The following is a 20311-nucleotide window of genomic DNA, read 5'->3' as shown; positions in this document are numbered from 1 at the left end:
TTCCAATGCACGGCTAATGTTACAGAAGTTAATGTTCCGTTGCCCCTTCATTATTCAGTCAGTTCATTTGAAACACACTCACTAACAGTTGGTATCCATACCGAACCAACACTCTACCGATTAAAAAATCAGCTAAAGAAAAAAAGGCGCTGGAAAAAATTTCGAAGTTTGGCTTCTTGCATCTCCTGAACTAATGCTGTGACGAACGTGAAACTTGGCATGTAGTAACCTAACAACACAAGGTTCTTAAATATAAAGTTTCATTTCCATAGCACTTTCCAGTACTGAATGAATTAAGCGCAAAATTGAAGATTTTGTAAAAATATAAAAAATGCGGTATTTTCATTCTGATTTTGCTAAAAACCTTTTCTCTGTAAAACATACCAAGCTGTATAACTGGAATGAAAATTGAGTGCAAAAATCTGGCCCAAAAACATTCGCATATCTAGTAAAGTGAATGCATGATGAAAATGAAATTTAGAGTGCAATAGATTGACAGCACAATAAAGTATAAAAATTTTTATTCCCCTACTATTTTCCAATAATCTACAAATTACTTGAAAAGATGTTGATTTCTATGAAAAGATGAAAGCAGGGTATATTTGATACTTCTTTTACAAATACCATTTTCTGTTAATGCTTCAAAGCCCATATCATTCGAACAACAAATTTTAAGCTCCCCACCCTCCACAGAACAATGAGTTTAATTTCGGCAAAGTAGCAAGGAAAATGGCACTGAGAACAGAGTTTCAACTTTGGCATGTTGTTTCTCATTATCAAAGGCATTTAAATCGGTTATGGGAAACAGGTTTCGTACAAGTAGACCGAATGTGATCCATATTTGTACTACTAAGGATAAAAGAATATAACTGTCCACGATACGTGTTAATAATTTAAATGTATCGTACATAGATTAATATATGGTGTTTGTTATACTGGTGCAATGTACTCGGCGTAATTTCATTTGCCACAGTACAGATATTGCGCCATCTCAATCACAAAGTCTGTTTATTTGCCAGTAACTTGCTACATATGAAGTAGTCAGGCTTCGTTTGAATAATTTTGCACTGTTGCATCTATTTCTGATCCTTTTTTCCAACCCGGGCTTTGGTCCGGCACTGGGGAAGTTAAAAAAAGATTTATAATTTTTTTTACATTTTTGCCTTTCTTTTAGTAATTCATTCAGAAGTGTCAATAAATTTTCTCAGATTTAGTTCCCAGTGATTAGTAATGCTTCTTTGTATGATAATTCTCAAAGCAGGGCACAGCACATAATAGAACATTGCAAGTTTTGCATTGGTATCTAGTTTCCTGGCACACTTTCTGTTTCATACAAACCATGCATCTGCACATTAGCGTACTTTTCTTCAAATGTTCATTCACGATATCAGCCAGAAAATGTCTAACTGTGAATTGCAGAGGATTCTTGTCATCGTAGCGCCTTCCCCTACCAGCTTTTTTCCATTCTGTAGCATGTTTTACTATAATCTCCTTTACAAGAGAAAGGTGAAACTCTGCGAGTGTCATTTCTTGCCCTGTTACTGACCGGTGGAGAGCATGAGCATTTACAATGCACAAATCCATAATGTGAAAAAAATATTTCTTGTACCATTTGACAGGCTTACATACTGATCCCTCTGAGCTCAGTGACACGTCACAACGGTCAGACTCGAATTGTAATCTACAATACATTTCTATCTATCTTCTCCGTTTCAACCATTTGCATTGTGTGACTTTTGGTCAACAGGCACACGTCTCTCTTATCGCACCACTTGATAGCGAGGACCTTGTCAGAGGACTTAAACTCAGTTTCTCTTCATTTTAATTTCTTCTGTAGTTTTGGGATGTTGCGCCTATTCTTACGAACAATGCCACATGCAGCTGTTTCATGGTTGTGAAGCCAGAGGAACAGGTCTGGGCTGAAGTACCAATTGTCAACATATAGAATATGACCCTGTTCCAAATATGGTCCCATAAGAGCTGCCACTACGTCACCACTTTTTCCCAAATTGTGGAACCCAATTTCTGTTGTTGTGCCTGTATATACAATAAAATCCAAAATATACCCACTCTGACAGTCACACAGTACAAAAGTTTTTATTCCAAATCTACTTCACTTGGTTGGAATAAATTGCTTATAAGGTAATCATCCTTTGAACAGCAAGAGACTTTCATCTATGCAAAGCTTGTGATGTGGGCGAAATGAATTAGGAAACATCTTATGGACTTTGTCAACAATCGTCCAAATTTTAAATATACTGTTGCCTCCAGTACTCGTAGAGTTATCACTGAAGTGTAACATTCTCAGAAGTAGACAAAAACAGTCTTGGGACATAATTTTGCTGAAAACTAGTATGTTCAGAAGTGTATGTCTGGACCAATAATCACTTAATTTTAACTTGCCCCATTAGAAGGCAAATAGCAACAAGACAATACATTCCCTCAAATTCAGAGTCTTTCCACTTCGGCAGTCGAGAATTCACAGATTCTGTAGTATTTTCTGCGATGTAAACGAAAAAATGATTTGTTTCGTCTGCAATAAATTGCAACAGTTCTTGAGACATAAATATCACAAAAAATGAAAGAATTCTCGGGTCAGTATCTAATTGACATTTGTGTCCTGAACTTGAGTAATTGAAATAATGGTTTTAACAGCTGGAAATCAGCCTCTTTCTGGTCAAATGGGTCACTTAAGCGCGCGTTTTCCGAACTGCTGACTGTAATTCTTGCTTTCTCCTCTAATGTAAAGGGCTGAGGACTACAGCTTCGACAGTCTGTTGAAGACCCATCACTGCTAGCGACGTCAGATGATTCACACTCACTGTTGCTCTTAGTGAGCATATTCAGGATTTCTTTATCTGTCCAACCACAGCGGCGTGACATTTCTCATGTAGAAAACTGACAAAAACACTGGAATCGAAGTCGAATTCTGCAAAAAGAGGGAACACAGCAACAAACATATATGCACTCTTGAACTGTACGGTCGGACCACTGAACAGCTACAGAAGAGCAGGGCGGAAAGATATCTCTCCGTGTTAGCACATCTGTAGTGCTCAGGTAGCTGTGACTCAGCGCACCTAAACTCTTCCCTCGTGGTGGAAAGGCCAGTGGCGCGGTATGTGTCAACACGTCCTTAGCGCTGTAGGGAAGACCCAAGGGCCACTTGTACATGTCAGGCACGCCAGGGGAATGGTGAGGGATGACGAGTTAACGTGTCCCTACAGCAGTCAAAGGGTCAACTAACATAACACTAAAATTAAGTTTTTGAAACGAGCCACAAGTTGCTCTTTGTATTTTTTATTTACCAGTTTCACTCTTCAAATGATCAAGAGCATCATCAGAATATGCAGTTTAAAGTTGGCTGACAGCATTGAAGATTGCATTTAAAGTTGTCTAACAGCTCTAGAGATTAAACTGGCTGTACTACATCACTTAAACTTATGTTTAAAGTACAGTAGTAAATGATGACATTGACAAAGCCAAATATGAAATGTCATCATGTACTGCTGTACTTTACATGTCAGTTTAAGTACTGTATTACAGCCAGTTTAATGACTGTCCACAGTCACACTCTACCTCAACAAAATACAACAATTTTCAGAGCCTCTGGAGGTGCATCCTTACTTTATCAGAACTAGTCCCAACCTCCTTGATCTATAGACCTCACATTTAGTCTACTGGCTTCAGTACAAAGGATGACATACTTTTTCTGATTGGCAAGGACAGACTAGCTCCAGTGATCATTGTTAACTGCTCTTGTATAATTAAGTACTTCACCTACAACAATCATAATTCTTTAATGAATTTGCATATTATGCCAAAATATATTTTCTAAAAATGACAGACAAACTTTAACATATCTGAAGGCCTACATAAAGATATTACTTTCTTCATATAAATACTGGCTACTTTTACATAATGCTTTTCATATGGTGACCATTATGCAGTACATAATTTTCCAACGTTAGGTACATATTCATACATACCCAAACACTTACAATTGGAAGATTATAACAATGATTCTTGATCAAGATGTTGGATCTCATTGTGAAATTCTCTCAATATTTCATTGGTGCAACATCTTCAGATGTAATAAGCTTACTGTTGAGCTGTGACCGAAGCCTCCTATTTATGGCATCATAAGTAGGAGATGTGAAGTTGCCTAATCAGTGGCCAGTGGTGAAGATTTCGCGACCTGTTTCTGGAAGGGCTATAATGCCACCTGTTGGACAATGAGCCAAGAACTTTAGTGCACACACAAAAGCTGTCATTCAAACAGTGTGCTTCCATCCGTTATCCCAGCACACTCTGTCAGGAGCCAAATGCTGATAACTGCATCTGTGTTGGCATGTTACCATCCTGCTATTGTCATATGTTTATCTATTTAGAGGAATGAGTGCCATTTTACGAAGTCTGTTAGCGACATCAGGTATTATGCCGTTCATGTGGAGCCTGAGGAGCTGGGGTCCTTGTTTAGTATGCTACGTGCAGAGTCATCAATGTGGAGAGGATGCCTGTTGTGTTACCTTTATCCGCCGGTAAAACCACAATATCTGGAGCCTATCAGGGGGATCGAAGTACTGACCTCTCTGCAGCTGAGATACTTTCTTGGGTCCTGGCACCGATGTCGGAACATTGCAAGTTTTGTACCCAGTTTCCTTGGTAGTGTCCTTGGGCAGCTTCAGGATTTCCTGTTCAACAGAGATAATTACATCCAGAATGAGTGGTCTCTTTGGAGTAGGTGTGAAGTTCGGTCACTTCTCCAAGATCGAAACTGCTGCATTGTGCATAAGTTTCTCCATTAGGTAGTGCACTGCTGTCTATGATGTTTGTCTTCTGCCATTTCTTCCCGCAGTAAACAGTCTCAGAAGTGATGAAACTTTTCAGTTTAATTGCTGTACCGTGCTCTTACTTCCAGTCTGAGGAAGCCCAAGTGGCGCTATTAACTTAAGTCCAAAAATCTACCAAGGAAATTATGTGGTGAAACTTGCCATGCTCTGACACAGGTGTCAGTGTCCAAGAACAAGATCTCAGCTGCAGAGAGGTCAGCACTTCAATCTCTAAGTGAGGAACCTGATATTGTGATCTTATTGGCAGATAAAGGTAATGAAACTCTCGTCGTATCCTGACTGATGTACTTAAGCAAGACAATCAGCTATTGGATGACTCTGCACATCACATACTAAATAAGGACCCCAATGCCCAAAATATGACAAAGAACTGCCAAACTTCATATGTATAGTCTGCCACTTCAGCCAATTGTTAGTAACATTGGGGTACCAACAAACAACTTGGCAAAACATCCAGCAGCAAAATTAAGCTCTTTTATGGGAAAATGTATGCGCCTCATCTGCAACTTGGAAAACGTCATTTGTCTGAGTAAGAACTTGAGACTTGCATAATCAGATATACTAATGAGTGTTGATGTGGTTTCACTTTTACATCTAATGCCATTGCAAGAACTGCTGCTGTTCATTGGTGAGAAGCTGGAAGGGGAACTTGTTACTTTGTGCAAGCTCACCCCGAATTATGGGAGATTTTGAACAGAGATCATTCCAGTCAATGAAGTTAAAACCTTTGTACTTTTGGTGATATGTTGATGACAAATTTGTAATCTGGCCCAAGGCATTGCATCACTGGATGGGTTACATATCATCTAGATTCTCTTCTTTTGTACGTCAGGTTTACAATGGGAATGGAGATAAGTGGCGAAATATCATTCCTGGATTTGTTAGTGCAGAGAAAATAGGATGGTTTCAATCCAACAGGCATGGACTTATATTTGCAGGCCACCAGCTGTCACCATTATTCGCAACAAAATGGCATGCTTATGACATTGTTCCACAGAGCAAGACCCATAGTGCATTCAGATATATTATTTGGTGGGACATAGGATACCAACTTAGCACAGCATGGGATCGAGGGCTGGCAATATTAAAGTCTGTGACAACAAGGGGACCTATTGGTCATACAAGGGACACTGCTTCAGTGTTGACATAGATATTCAGATGGCAGTGGTGGTCACATGCCATTATGACCATTTTTACTGGTATATAGCTCCTAATAGTGTGCAGAGTGCCTAGTGGCAAAACACAGTTTGAATGATAGCCTTTGTGCGTGCATCGAAGCTCTTGGTTCATCGTCCAACAGGTGGTGCAGCTGTCCTCCTCACTATTGATCAGGAAATCTTCACTGTTGCCCACTAATCTGTTACTTTCATGCCTGGGAATTTCGTGCTTGGACTGTCATAAATAGAAAGCTTCAATCACAGCCCAGCAGTATGTTTGTCTGACCTGAAGATGTCAGTCATTTGCGGTGATGAAATATTGTGTGAATTTCATGAAGACACCTGACATCTTGCCTGAGAACCATTTCTACAACTAGTATGTCAGGAAAGCCTTAGCAACACAATTTAAAGATTCATTCATCACATACACTTTTCATTCACCCCATGACACATTCTGATGTCATGAAAACTATGTATTGTTAACCAAACATAACTAGAAATGAAAAAGAATGTTCTAAATTTAATAATTATGACATCTACTGTTATTGTGTCTTGGCTATTTAATAATAACATGATTGTATATAGTGTTGTACCAGTTTTTCAGGAAGCCATTCTTTATGCAATAAGGAAAATTTTGAGTTGCAAGTAAATATCTATATTTCAGCAGCTATTAAAAGTTATTAACTTGAAACGGAAATGATGAACTGCTATTTCTTTATGACATTGTTGTGTAAAGTTTTATTGCAATCTGTGTACACAGCTTGTAGACAGGTGTTCACTCTGAAAGAGTGATCACACACAGTGCTGCACCAGATTTTGGTGCACCTCAGTTTGCCGTCCACCCAGGGTTTCATTACTTTATTTACTTTGAGCATTACTGCTACATGTAATGTTTGTTGTTGGGGAAAACACAGCACTTTAACCTAATTTTGTTGAAGAAAAAATATTAATGATTACTTGAAGGCATGAAAAAAGATTAATTTTACCCTTGCACACAGATGATTAGTTTATGTACCTGCTACTTTTGCTGTTCTATGTACTACTTCTTATGCAACGTAAAGATTGAGATATAGGGTGGATGGATAGGTATGTAGGTAGGTAGGTAGACAGGTAGAGTGAGCATTTATGAAATAGATTTGCATACTGAAGTCAGCAGTAAGTGTTACAGGACAAAACTGGTTTTGTGGTGCTGCTTTTGTATTTGACCTGCAGTACCTGCAATTGAAGTGGATTCCATGTAAGAATGGCTTTGTGTTCCTCTACAGCAGGCTGTTCCAGTGCTGCCCCCTGGGGCAAGGGTGCCTGAGCCCACCCCTCATCACACCTGCTGGCAGACAGAGGAAGTAAAAGCTACTCATCAGAGGGCTGTATTGCATGGGTACTAAGCATGTGCAAGCTGCATGGTTACCCCTGTTTGCTTCGTCTTGGCCAGTGGAGGGCAATCACATATGCTATGCCTGGCTGCGATATTGCTCATACTTCAGCGATTTGCCCACTGGGGCGCACAGAAGCTGAAACAGTCTTCTCTGTTGTATGAATTCTGAAAAGTCTGTGAAGATAATAAAATAGAAAAATTGAGAGTACCACCTTTAAGGCTCCTCCATAACTGTTTCTCACAATGTTATTTGGTGTTTTTACTGAACATAGCACATTTCCATATTTTAATAGTTATAAATGACATTTCACATCAACCGTGATTTTAGTTGCATCTTGTTGTACCTTTCAGCATAATTTGCATCCCCTCCTCTCTCTCTCTCTCTCTCTCTCTCTCTCTCTCTCTCTCTCTCTCTCTCTCTCTCTCTCTCTCACACACAGACACACACACACACACACACACACACACACACACACACACACACAGTGGCAAATTGAAATTTTGAGACTTTTAGTGCTCTTTTACAAGATTAATTTTGCCCTTTGTCTTCATCCAAAATAAACACCGGAGTAACGTATGACAATGTTAGTTTAGTAGTAACTATATTCCAGGTAATGTATTTGTAGTAAAGTTCAGTATTTCTAATGTACCATTCACAGTCAATGAACAGCATCATGTTCAGCAGTTTGGGAAAGGCAAAAATCACACCAGGAGTAAGGAACCATGAGGTGGAAACCTTACTTTGAGACACCTATTTACTTGTAAACCACTTTGAGGTAGAAAAAATAGAAATGAATTTTTTGCGATATGCTAGGGGCATTTCTAATGAGTGGTATTCCCTTTCACAAAATCAATAATTCCTTTGTGAAATCATTTCTGGTGAAGTGTACTGGGAAGTCTTTTCCTGATGAGTACTTTAAGAAACTATCAGCTTGAAATGAAGAAAAAGTGTCACAAATTAGATAAGTAGTAGCTTATGATTTAGTGCATTGTATTCTAGGTGAAAACTCTGACAGACAGGACAGATGTGTATTGAATATTTTACACACACCCGTGAATAGAGAACAAGTGAAACACATACTCTTGTTAATGTGCTTTTCGAGAAAACAAATGATGGCACCTTGATGCAAAGTTTCAAAAAAATGCATGATTTGTATTGTAGACTGATGGAGTAAAATTTGATCATGCAGAGCTATGCTTATAGATAAAGATTCATTCATGTAATTTGCATTTTCCAATTTGAAGTCAGTGTTTGTACTTGAAAACTCATGACCTACATCGAGCGTATTATTGCTCAAGTTTGCAAGGCATTAAAAAAGAAATACTCATTCGTAAATAAATTTATATCTTGTATCAAGAAAACGTTTACAAAAGCATCTGGCAGAATATAGAAGTACATACAAGATTACCTTTACCCCCTTGCCCCATAATTAGAGATGCTTTGCCTGATGATTCTTCAGTTGTAAGAAAGTCCAAAGGACTAACAGATAAACAAGAATTCAAAGATAAACTTCATCATACACAGACACTCTATCCTAACAACAGCCATAAGAAAACTGGAGAAGAGAGCTTCTGAGAAGGAAGCACAATGGACCATTTTCATAACTGTGAAGGGTGCACTAAAAGATACTGAATAACACAAGCACAAGCAAAGCGTAGCCACAAACCATGACACAGAGAACATAGAAATGAACAGTAATGTTGATTGAATTTATAAATAAAGCATGCTCCTCTTGTGACTGTTCTATTTACAGATGTTTGGCAAGTACTTGTAGATACTGTCTTACTTAGAGAAACAATGAAATATTGAATGTTATGAGTTTTGATGGTTTTCTGAATGAATGGCCAAAGTAGGTCATGCTATCTGTGATGGTTTCCACACACTTGAGTGACTTATTTTGGAAGCTTTCTGTTTAATGGCTTTTATAGCACCCCATAAAAAATTTTCCCATCTGAGATTGGCACCTTTGAACAGCTTTTTTCCCCTAAAATGGTACTCCTTTTTTACATCTAAAAATCCCCATCCTAGTAAATCTGATTGTATTCACAGTGACCATAATTATCTTTTATTTGTATTGTAACTGATTGCACAACACACTCCCCCTTTTTCTTTTTTATGCTTCCTGGGGGGGGGGGGGGGGACGCAGTGTCTCATAATGTATTTTATTTTGGACGATTGTGTTCTTTGTGAAAATGCAAGTTTGTCATTGCATCTAACATAATATTAAGTTAGACTATGGCTGTAGTTGGCAATGGCATTTTAAAAAAATCATCCTGTTTAGCAAAGAGTTTAAGTACCATACATAAAATACAATAAATGACTTCAACATCTAGTAAATTTTCCTCACAAATACACTAACTGTAATGTTTGTTTTGGGCATTCACAACTATACTGTTCAATCAACAACTGACTTTGTGATACTCTAAATTTTACAACTATTAAGGTTTCCACATGGGATGTATCACAATTAGTTGTGGCTGCCTGGGGTGCCAAGCTGAGAGAGGCACCAGGTACACCCAAGTGCAAGATTTATATACAATGTGTTTCACAATGAGTAGCAAAAACTGATACTGATTGAAGTGTAAGAGGGAAAAGGGCTAAGTTGCTTGTGTGGAAATGTGTTCTTGACCTGGCCTTGAGTAAAAGAGACACGAAGATTGTGAGAAGAAAATAAAGCTACACGAGCGCAGATAAAACATTTGTTATACAACCAGCAGGCAGTACATGGGTTTTACATACTTTTATTGAAGTTAATGTTGAACAACTGGCAAACAGATGCTCTGAATGAGAGAAATTATGTATAAAACGTGAGTGGAGGAAATATAAAATAGTGGTTACAAGTGGATCAGTTTACCGTATACCTCAAGATGTGTGCATAAATTCCTGAGACATAATATGTATGGAGAAGTCATCCAGATGAATCCTGCATTTTAGAAATTTTCTTTCTATTTTACTGACATTTAGTGATAATGTATTTGGTGTGCATGTGTTCATTCATTTTCCAGTGTGTATCGTATCATTGAGAGAAGTTGAAAAAAATTTACCTAATACATCTAATGGATAAGTATGTTGTGTGCATTGAAGATAGCATTTTCACAGTTTCTACTGTCAGTAATCATGTTTAAGAGTATGTTATGTTATTTGATTGAGCACACTGTTTGGGATTCAGTTAAAATTAACTTCTGTAAATTGGTTTAGAACACTAGGTGACAATGTTTGAAAAAATTCATTCTCAAAAGTCCTTACTTGGATCATTTTAACTTTGAGCATCGCAGGAAATCATCGTAAATACCAATTGATAACTCCTAGGATACCAGAAACACCTAAGGGAATCTAATGACAAAAGTATTGTAAACCTCGTTACTATTTTTAATACAGCACTCATGGAATTTGTCTTACACAGAGGCCACAGATTTTCAAGTGAAACACATCTGGGACACCTGCTGAGATTGTTAATATTTTAAACAACTTTGTTTTGCCAAAGTATACACATAGTTTTGATGAAGTTCAGGCAGTTATCTCTGCAGCAGCCATTTCAGTAGTGAGATCAACTGGTTTAAGATAGTGCCAGCAGATGAGTAACAAGTTTGTTCAGTCTACGTACTGTCCTGGGAAAGACATGTCATTAACAATATAGGAAATTTGTGGAAAAATATTGAATGATTATACCAGTTCGTCAGCAAAAATAAAAGTAAGACTCGTGAAACACGTTATGCAGGTTGTAACCCAGATGCAAATCTGATACATTGAACTTTTCTAGTCTTCAACATGGACACAAGAAGTGAAGGGTTAAAAATTGAAAAGGAAAGAAAAAAACATATGTGTATAACCTCATCATCAATACAGAGAATGTTACTATGCCAATAGCATTAAATTGGAAAGCACTGGGCCCATACCACATACTAAATTTCAGTTCGAACGCTTCAGATATACTTTTGCCTGCCTCACCACATGTTTCAATACCTTTATTGAACAGTCAGATATTATACTAAAATAAAAAATGTTGGGTATAACATACCTTCCACCAAAAATAGAAAATCCAACAAACGTCTACAAATATTGCCCTCTCAAATGCTAATACAGAACGTGTAAAATGCTCATGTGTTTATACAAATAAAAATGTAAGTGTTCGTTTGTTCAAAATCTTAAATCTTCAAAAATTCTTCACCAATTACTTTCTTATTTTGACACAACATTGCCTTCAAATATGCTCATGTTCTTGTATACCTGTTTTTTAGATGTATGTAATATATAAATAAATATGTATTATATAAAGGGGAAACATTGTCACCAAACATCTTGAAACTTTCTTTACATTTACTTCAGAATTTTACACAATACTCTAATGAACGAGAATTTTTGCAACCAAGGTCGCGTGTTAGATTATTTTAATTTCCTCAGTGACTGGTTTCAACAGGTCGAGCTATCATCTTCAGGTCTTCTGGAGATAGTGTTATGGTGCATATTCAAATGAACAAGAGTTTGATGGAATGTAAATTGTAGAACATACATGTCACATATTTATGCACACCCATCTTCATTCTAATAATGTGCAAAATAATAGTTACGTACAGACATGAGTACATGAAAAACCTACCCGTGAAAAGATTACGTGTCATTTTGAAAAGTAGTCGGCAATTTTCTCTTGAGTGAGTGATTTCCATCTAGCATTTTCCATCAATTTTTCGTTGGAGATGAGAGCTGAGAAGAAATTGTCACTCGTACCCATTCTGAGGATGTAGGAGTTTGACCTTGCCTTGCTCAATGTGTCTGGAGTTAGCAGTTGCTCTTCATTCTCTTCCTCGTCCTCATCAGGACAGGCCAACTGTTCAGTATTGGTTAGAACACCATGGACACAGATGTTGCCATGGACGTGAATGAAATCCTCAGAGGTTAACTCAGAATAGCTGGCTAGAAGTACCCAACCCAAATCTGGCAGAGTTTAATTAATTAGTTCTCGCGACTGCAACAACTGTTCCGCATTTCGCTTATCATAGCAAACCCACACTTTCTAAAGCAGTTATGAAGAGTGGTAGAGCTGACATTTTTCCAGGCCTTATCAATAGTGGTTATAGCAGTCATAACTGTTAAGTTTGCCTTATCATCATCTTCAGCTTTATCCAGCATGAGCAAAACAATTTCTCTGCAATAGACAGTTTTCAAATTTTGTGTTATGTCCCGATCCAGTTGTTGCAGTCGTGATGTCAATTTGGGCGAGGGGGAGGGGGGGGGGGAATCAGTTTTTGTGATCTAATGTTGCCGAGTCATTATTTATGATGCAGTTGTCCAAAAACAGTAAAATTGTGTGTTTGTATCACTATTAACTGAGGTCAGCCATTCATTACGCAATTCTGCCGTGCTCCATGGTTTTTTGTTTGAGAGGTAAGTTGTGTGAGAAGCTAGTGCGGTTTCATAGCTTTCCCTGCTATGAGAGGTTTTAGCTTCTGAGATCTGTCTGTGTTACAGACTACAGGGACAGTTATTCTATCTTTGCTCAGTTTTCTTCCACGACAATTTTCGTTTTTGAATGATAGAGTGCAATTTGGGACGACATTTATCATCAGTCCATTCAGTTCAATGGGAATCTCTTCACACATTTTTTTCTTTACTTGATGGGGTGACGTATTTTTAGCAATTGCTCTACAAGATGGGGAAATTTTCCTCGACATGACCTTTTTCTTCCTGTGCTGAGACACTTCCAGTGACACAGTCTTTATTTTTAAAATTAGCAACAATGATCGTAAAATAATGAACTGTTTTGCAACTTCTTCTTTTTTTTAAATTCCACTCGCCACGGCTTCAATAACAAGCTGTTTCATTAACTGTTACACATTTGTTCCTGCTAGCATTGAAGGTATTTTACACTTTCAAAAAAACACAGATTGACTACAACACATTATTAAAGCAGACTGCAGACTGAATGGGTAGGGGTCAGAGAAACAAATGACAGGTGATCTGAGCCTGTACTGAGAATCACATAACTATGGAGGACTTCAGTGGGAATTACAGAAGTAGGGGACTTCAAATTACGGAGATTGCGGGAGCCCTGACTTTGAATTATAAGGTGTTGGTGAGATGCTCTCACCACTTACAACTCCAAAACACATTGATTATATTGGAAGTTCAGATGATGGAGCGTTTCAAATTATCAATTGTTGACTGTATACAGTAGTGTGCAAATTAATTGGGACAAGCTATTATTGTACAAGGAATTAAAGTTGGTTAGCTGTAACTAATTTGATCTGCCCAATTGTTGAACTCATGGCAGCTTATTGTTGCCTTGACTTAGCGGCCTATTGTTGCCTTGACTGTGAACAACAAATATACATCCCCTCCAGTTCAGTTGATATTATTTAACAGCGTGTGTTATTTCTGTGTTCTCAACAGGAAAACTTTGTGTTCATGTCAAAATGGGTATTTCACCCAAGAAGTGATGAAAAATATTTGCTCTTCATGAACACATGTCTGACTATAACAGACATTTCCTCTGCTGTTTGTGTGGGAAAATCTAGTGTTTAAAGGCTTTTTTAAGGCCTATACTGACGCTGCCTCATTATCTCCCACAAGACAAGCAAGGACCTTGAGAGATTTATTAGCTACAGGCGCTGAAACTGACTCTTCAACAGAACTACTTAGGCTTCTTGATTGTATGTGAATGGCACGAAATCCAATAAAGAAGCATTTGTCCACACCTGCCATGAAGAAAAAACGGTTGGCACAAGCCACAATATATAAATCTCAGACTTCCAATTACTGGAAACCTGCTTTTTTCAGTGATGAGTCACATTTTATTGGTAATGGATACAGAGATAGGGTTGTTAAGTGAAGCGCCCATGAGGCAGTGAGAGCTGAGTATCTTGAACAGACTGTAAAATTTTTGGATTTCCGGTGGCATGATGAATTCAACGAAATAAATGTAATTCCTTAGGCACAGGATTGTGCCATTCCCACAGATCTTTGCAGATGCTGGAGGAACATTTCAACATCATCAGGCCCTGTGTGACTCCCCTAAAGCAGTCAGGACATTCATGGAAAAAAAAAAAAAAAAAAAACATTAATATGCTTCAGTGGCCTGGTAACTCACCAGAATTAAATCCCATCAGTGGAGTATTGTGAAAAGGCATCTTGGTAAAATGGACCTTTCAACAAAAGGATGCATATTAGTAAATGTAGTAATAGTGTGGCTTCATGATGACAAATTACAAAACATTTGTCTAACCTTTAATCTATGCCACAATGTGTTCAGAAGCTCCTAAAAACATGACGAGGACACATCAGTTATTAGTATTCCGTAAATTCTAACTGTATTATACATAAAGTAATAAATGTGCATAGCTAAAGTTTAATACTCTTGTCCCAGTTTATTTGCACACTTATATATGTAAATTGAAACATTTTTAGCAAAAATCTCGAAGTTCTTGACCAATTTACTTCAAATTTTAAACCATATTCTATTAAACATTCAGATGGGTGTAGACTGTGTATTTCTAAAACAACTATGTACAGGTTTTCCGTTAAAACTGGTTGTGAGAAGAAATTGTTCTGCTGTAAAAATGTAAGATTTTGTTTCCTTTGTGAGAGAAAGTTTTAACGATGATAGCGGGGCAGTTAAACTATTAGAAGGATTGTTTCTCCCATTTATATTCTTTCTCATTATATATATATTTTTAAACCTACATTGTATACACAACACTATGCTGTTTTTATCCTCCCTCAGATGGCTTTCACAGAGAATAAGAAAGTTGTATTTGTGGATTAGAATACTGCCACAGAATCTAAATTTGCAGTAACGATAAACAAGGCTGAGGACGAGAAAAAAAAGGGGGGGGGGAGATGGACACAGAGAGTGGAAAGGAGGGGGTAGGAGGCGAGGGGGAGGGGGAGGGGGAGAGGAGATCAGGATATGTATCCAGTTCCCATACAAATTGGAAGCATGTTTTCTCTCTCTCTCTCTCTCTCTCTCTCTCTCTCTCTCTCTCTCTCTCTCTCTCTCTCTCACACACACACACACACACACACACACACACACACACAAAACAAACCAGGTTGAACCACAACACCACATTGCTGGGTATAACTGATATTATATACAAGCAAAATGCTGTACAGACACTTGTTCCAAATCAAAGTACTGGCAAAAGAACAGAAAGACTGTGTGAAGAAATCTCTAGATTAACAAGAACAGCACTTCATAAATTTTGCCATACTAGTGAAGAAACAGATAAAAAATGAAAGATATATACAGCCTACTTTGATAAGAAAAAAAGCATTTAATTCTGTTGCACATACAGGGCTTATTACAATTCTGCAGCTTTATAAGATAAACAGTTCAAACATCACCACAGTCTCATCCGTGATGAAACATTAGAAGATACATCCAACCCTGATGACAACAACAGAACAATAGGAACAGAGCAAGTCAGGATCTAGTGAGGCATATTTGAAGGTGACAGCTTGAGATTGTTTTGAATTTGTTTAGCACTCGATCTACTTTCATCAGTTGTAAATTCAACCAGATATAGATTTGCCATAAAAAGCATCAATGACATCAAACTATATACCTGAACAGAAACACAGTTGACCCACCTTCTAAAAGAAGTAGAAACAAAATGGGTCAAATGGCTCTAAGCACTATGGGGCTTAAGTAGAAATATTTCAATAAATATGAACTTATTGTTTGGCCTGGGCAAATGCAGGAGAGTTAACACAAGGAAGAATAACATCTTAGTTACTAGGTTTCAGATGAGTGGTGGAATCATAATTGCAACTATGAATAAATAAGATACCTATGAATATTTGGGTCTCCTTTGAAGGTGATAATTGTTGCATATAACTGTAAAACAAAGCACATCAACAATATTTCCTCATTTTGAAATCTAAACTAAATGGGTGAAAAGTATCTTCAGCATCATTAACACAAATGCAGTTTCACTGCTAACTTACACGTTTGGCCTCATTAAGTGGATAGGAACACGCCAGGAAGAAATACAGTGGAAAATGTGGTATTTCCTTAAAGTACGGCATCCATAATACTACATCAGCTTTTGATAGGCTAACTGTACCACTTGAGATAGCATGTAGAGGGTAACAGATATTGAGTAGCTGCACAAAAAGCAGCGTTGGAGTCTTAAGCAGTAATTTTTTAACTCTCCAGTCCATAAAGCAATAGTATGTGCAAACATTAATTACACATCACTCAGTCTGGCAGAAACATCTGGATCAGTCCCAAGGTCCAAGATAGAAATAATTTACACCAAAATAATAGACTGGCTTAGACAAGAAATGCACAAGAAACAAGCAAATGAACATAAAAGGTAATGTCAATTTGTAAGCATCAAACAACTGGTTGATGTATACGTGTTTGTGTGCACAAACTGCAAAACTCTGGCTGGAACACAAGATCAGATCATTGCAATGAGGTACTACCAGAAATGATGAAGTATGAGGAAATGAGGAAGTATTGAATAGGATTGGGGAGAAGAGAAGTTTGTGGCACAACTTGACCAGAAGAAGGGATCGGTTGGTAGGACATGTTCTGAGGCATCAAGGGATCACCAATTTAGTATTGGAGGGCAGCATGGAGGGTAAAAATTGTAGAGAGACCAAGAGATGAATACACTAAGCAGATTCAGAAGGATGTAGGTTGCAGTAGGTACTGGGAGATGAAAAAGCTTGCACAGGATAGAGTAGCATGGAGAGCTGCATCAAACCAGTCTCAGGACTGAAGACCACAACAACAACAACACTACCAGAAACGTATCCTGAAAGAGCAAGAAATGGATTATAGCTGTAAGGTTTGTGGCACTCAAAATTATACATCATACAGTATGTATGGCTGTAAAACCTGGGCTCACACACAATAATTGAAAGGTATGGAATGAGCAAGGGCACCTGCATGATAGCTTGTAAGGTGGGGGTGGGGAGCTACACCTGGGGTTATGGAGAACTTTTAATATTTTGGAAGTCAAATGGTGACACTGTTGTAGACAACAGGAATTTCAAAGTATACTGGAACTGCAGTATAATGGGTACCACAATCCCGTGCAATACACCAGACATGGGTAATTAATAAACCTGAGCAAGCCTACAGGACATAAAACTGCATGCAGAATAGTTCATCAGGCTCTTGGAGATCCATAGTCAGTGATAACTTGTTATTTAAACTGTTACATGTCAGTATCATGTAAAACTGATAAATAATAATGATGTACAGTCTGAGGTGATAGAAATTTTCACACATTGTTTTATATTATTATTCAGCCTCTCACTGAACCTCATTGGGTGATTAAAGTCATAAAAACATCTGAATACATATAATTTCCGCATGATGTGCATTGAATAAAAGTCTCTGTGGCACATGCACAATTATTTTGCTTAGTAGTCATCGGAAAACACATTTGTAAAACATCATCCGTATAGTGTTAATTTTGATGAATAAGAAGCATTTGTCAGCAAGTCTTGAAGTACTGGATCCGGCAATTGATTATGAACAAAGCGGTGAATCATTGCATCAGCTTGTTTGTGCAAATCCTCTTGGTTTTTCTGAAGTGAAGGGTGATTTTACAGGAAAGTTCTTCACTTGAAGAACAAGAAGAGGAAGAAGAAAAATCATTCACAGACTTGTATAGAGATTTATAGACTTCACGAACTATTTCTTGAACATAAGCATATGTTTAAAAATAACAAGTTCTGCTTACATTGTGCTTTTGCATCATACACACAGACATGGCCATATACAGCGCCTCTTATATCTGTGCAATGTATTTTAAAAAGCATTAAAACTTTTCGATATAATCTCCCATCTGATCACGCAAGTGTGGTGAAGTTTTAGTAATGTATGTATTCTCCTTCTTTCTATATGTTTAACCTCTGTTTTACTTCACCTTTTGCTGGGATGGAAAATTTATCAAAAAAATAAGAGTAGGTAGAAAAGAAGGCACAACACTTTGTAGAAATTACATTCCCATAAGTTGTTACATAATCAGTTAAAAAAAAAAGTGATTCTCAGTGATCTCACATATTGTATGAGAGAGTTTGAGGCTTTCTGCATCCACCCCCTTGCCTTTTTCTCCCAAGGGACTGCAATTAGGCAATTCCTGCAGTCTTTAATTTACTTTTAGTTACATGCACTTATAAATCCTCATGTTTCAATAAAAAAAAAAAAAAAAAAAAAAAAAAATTTCTCCGTGTGACACAGATAACAAGTGTTCTTTCTTTTTCAGGCACTACTACAAACTGTCCAAAGTTCCCATGGGATTTAAAGAGACGTGCTGTAGTATCCCGTGAGTCTCAGACGCCTGACACACACAGTCGCGCTTCTTTGTGAATTAACAGATCGTCTGTGTTATAAACGGTGTGTGTCAGGTTTGTGGAGCCAATTCCACATGTGTGTGTTGTAGATACATTAGAATACAGAATGTTAAATGCAGGTGAATATTTTTCTGATGTCTGTAAATTTGTGCAATTTTGTAGATTATTTATTAGACTTGATGTATAGTTCCTTAATGTTGCTGTTGAAGTGTAGGAAATGTCTTCAGTCAGAGTTTCTGCCTAGGAGTTTGAAATGCAATTGGGATATACCTTTTAGAAAATTGTTTTGATCTCATTTGTTTTCCTTGTATTTCATGAATTATATTTGTATGTAATCCATAATGTTGATAACAACACACTGAGTCAGAATTATCAAAAGTTTTATGGTTGACACATTATAATATGTTAACATGCTACATTTTTTCCAATGATTTCTCTGCATTATCAATATATTCCACTTGTTTGGACTTCTCTCTCTCTCTCTCTCTCTCTCTCTCTCTCTCTCTCTCTCTCTCTCTCTCTCTCTCTCTCTCTCCCCCCCCCTCTCCTTCTGTGTGTGTGTGTGTGTGTGTGTGTGTGTGTGTGTGTGTGTGAGAGAGAGAGAGAGAGAGAGAGAGAGAGGGGGGGGGGGGGATGTTGAGTTAAAGTGTAGTTTCATGCAAATCAAACTTTATGTTACATTAGTGTGACTAATGAGGACAAGCCATAATTCTTTGACAGAGTACAAACAAAGTAGCATGTTTTTTTCTTGACCCGTTGTGGCAAATGGGCTTGTGTTATGTTTTTGACAACAGTAATAGAGTTTTTCATTGATTTCAGGATAGTGTAAATAGCTAAATCTGTATGCCTGTTACAGGTTTTAAGACTTACTAAATCAGCATAGCCGCCTTGCTACATCTCAATAAATTGTTGATACTTTGACAGGTTCTGCAGGGATGCTGTTTTAGCCTAAAGATATCTCAGTGACATTATTTGTTTTGTGCATATTATTGAGTTTGATTTGTTTGTTTTAATTTTCTACTGTCTTCCATAAAATGCAGAATTAAGATTATTGAGAATATTTGCTAAATTATGTTCAGTACTTGTTGTACGTGAATGTGTGGGTATATTTTGTCAATACTTCAATTTAGCAGCTTTTTATATTATCGAAAATGAAAAGGCAGCCTAACTATTTTTGGAAAAATATTTTTTGTAACACATAATTTATATTTTTCATTTGTATTGACCTTTATAAATTGCATTATTGAAATGCATGTGATTGTTTAAAATTGTCATGTGGAAGCAGGATCTTTTGCTTGTTGTTGTAGTTTTGTCTAGACAGTAGGTCTGCAGCTATTGAATTCTCATGCACAAGTGAGGTTCAGCACAAAAATGTTATTTTCAGCTTGGAAACTGTCTAAAGACTGTTTATAAATTATTGTATGTATTATGAGCATTTCCAGTAGAAGAGTTTCTGTGTTTCATAAACAACACAGAATTAGGGGATGCTTATGTATGTGTTACATGATATGCAGCTTACTTTATGTCTCTGATGAGAGGATTAGTGAATATGGATATTTTCATGTGTCTTGTACAACTTTGCGAATACTCTTATCACATTGTTACATATATATCCGTT

At 37.4% G+C, this 20311-nt stretch overlaps 1 protein-coding gene across 6 annotated transcripts in view; it reads left to right on the top strand.

Annotated features, from left to right (window-relative positions):
* LOC124775049 (phosphatidylserine synthase) overlaps window positions 1-19123 on the top strand; it is a 146383-nt gene extending 127260 nt beyond the window's left edge. For 3 of the 6 annotated variants that reach the window (XR_007015591.1, XR_007015589.1, XM_047249834.1), the window contains one exon: window positions 7273-7495. Coding sequence is in view for 3 of the 6 variants with exons in the window: in XM_047249834.1 (XP_047105790.1) it covers window positions 7273-7313 (41 nt within the window). In the remaining 3 variants the exon portion in view is untranslated. Of the gene's footprint in view, window positions 1-7272; window positions 7496-18605 lie in introns of those variants that run through there. The other 3 variants (XM_047249831.1, XM_047249830.1, XR_007015590.1) reach the window with 2 other exon arrangements.
* The last annotated feature ends 1188 nt before the right edge of the window (window positions 19124-20311 follow it).

The sequence above is a fragment of the Schistocerca piceifrons genome, chromosome 2 (genome assembly GCF_021461385.2).
Source record: "Schistocerca piceifrons isolate TAMUIC-IGC-003096 chromosome 2, iqSchPice1.1, whole genome shotgun sequence".
NCBI classification, from domain to species: domain Eukaryota; kingdom Metazoa; phylum Arthropoda; class Insecta; order Orthoptera; family Acrididae; genus Schistocerca; species Schistocerca piceifrons.
Note: the sequence above shows the minus strand (reverse complement) of the source record. Positions and strands in the feature narration are given on the sequence as shown.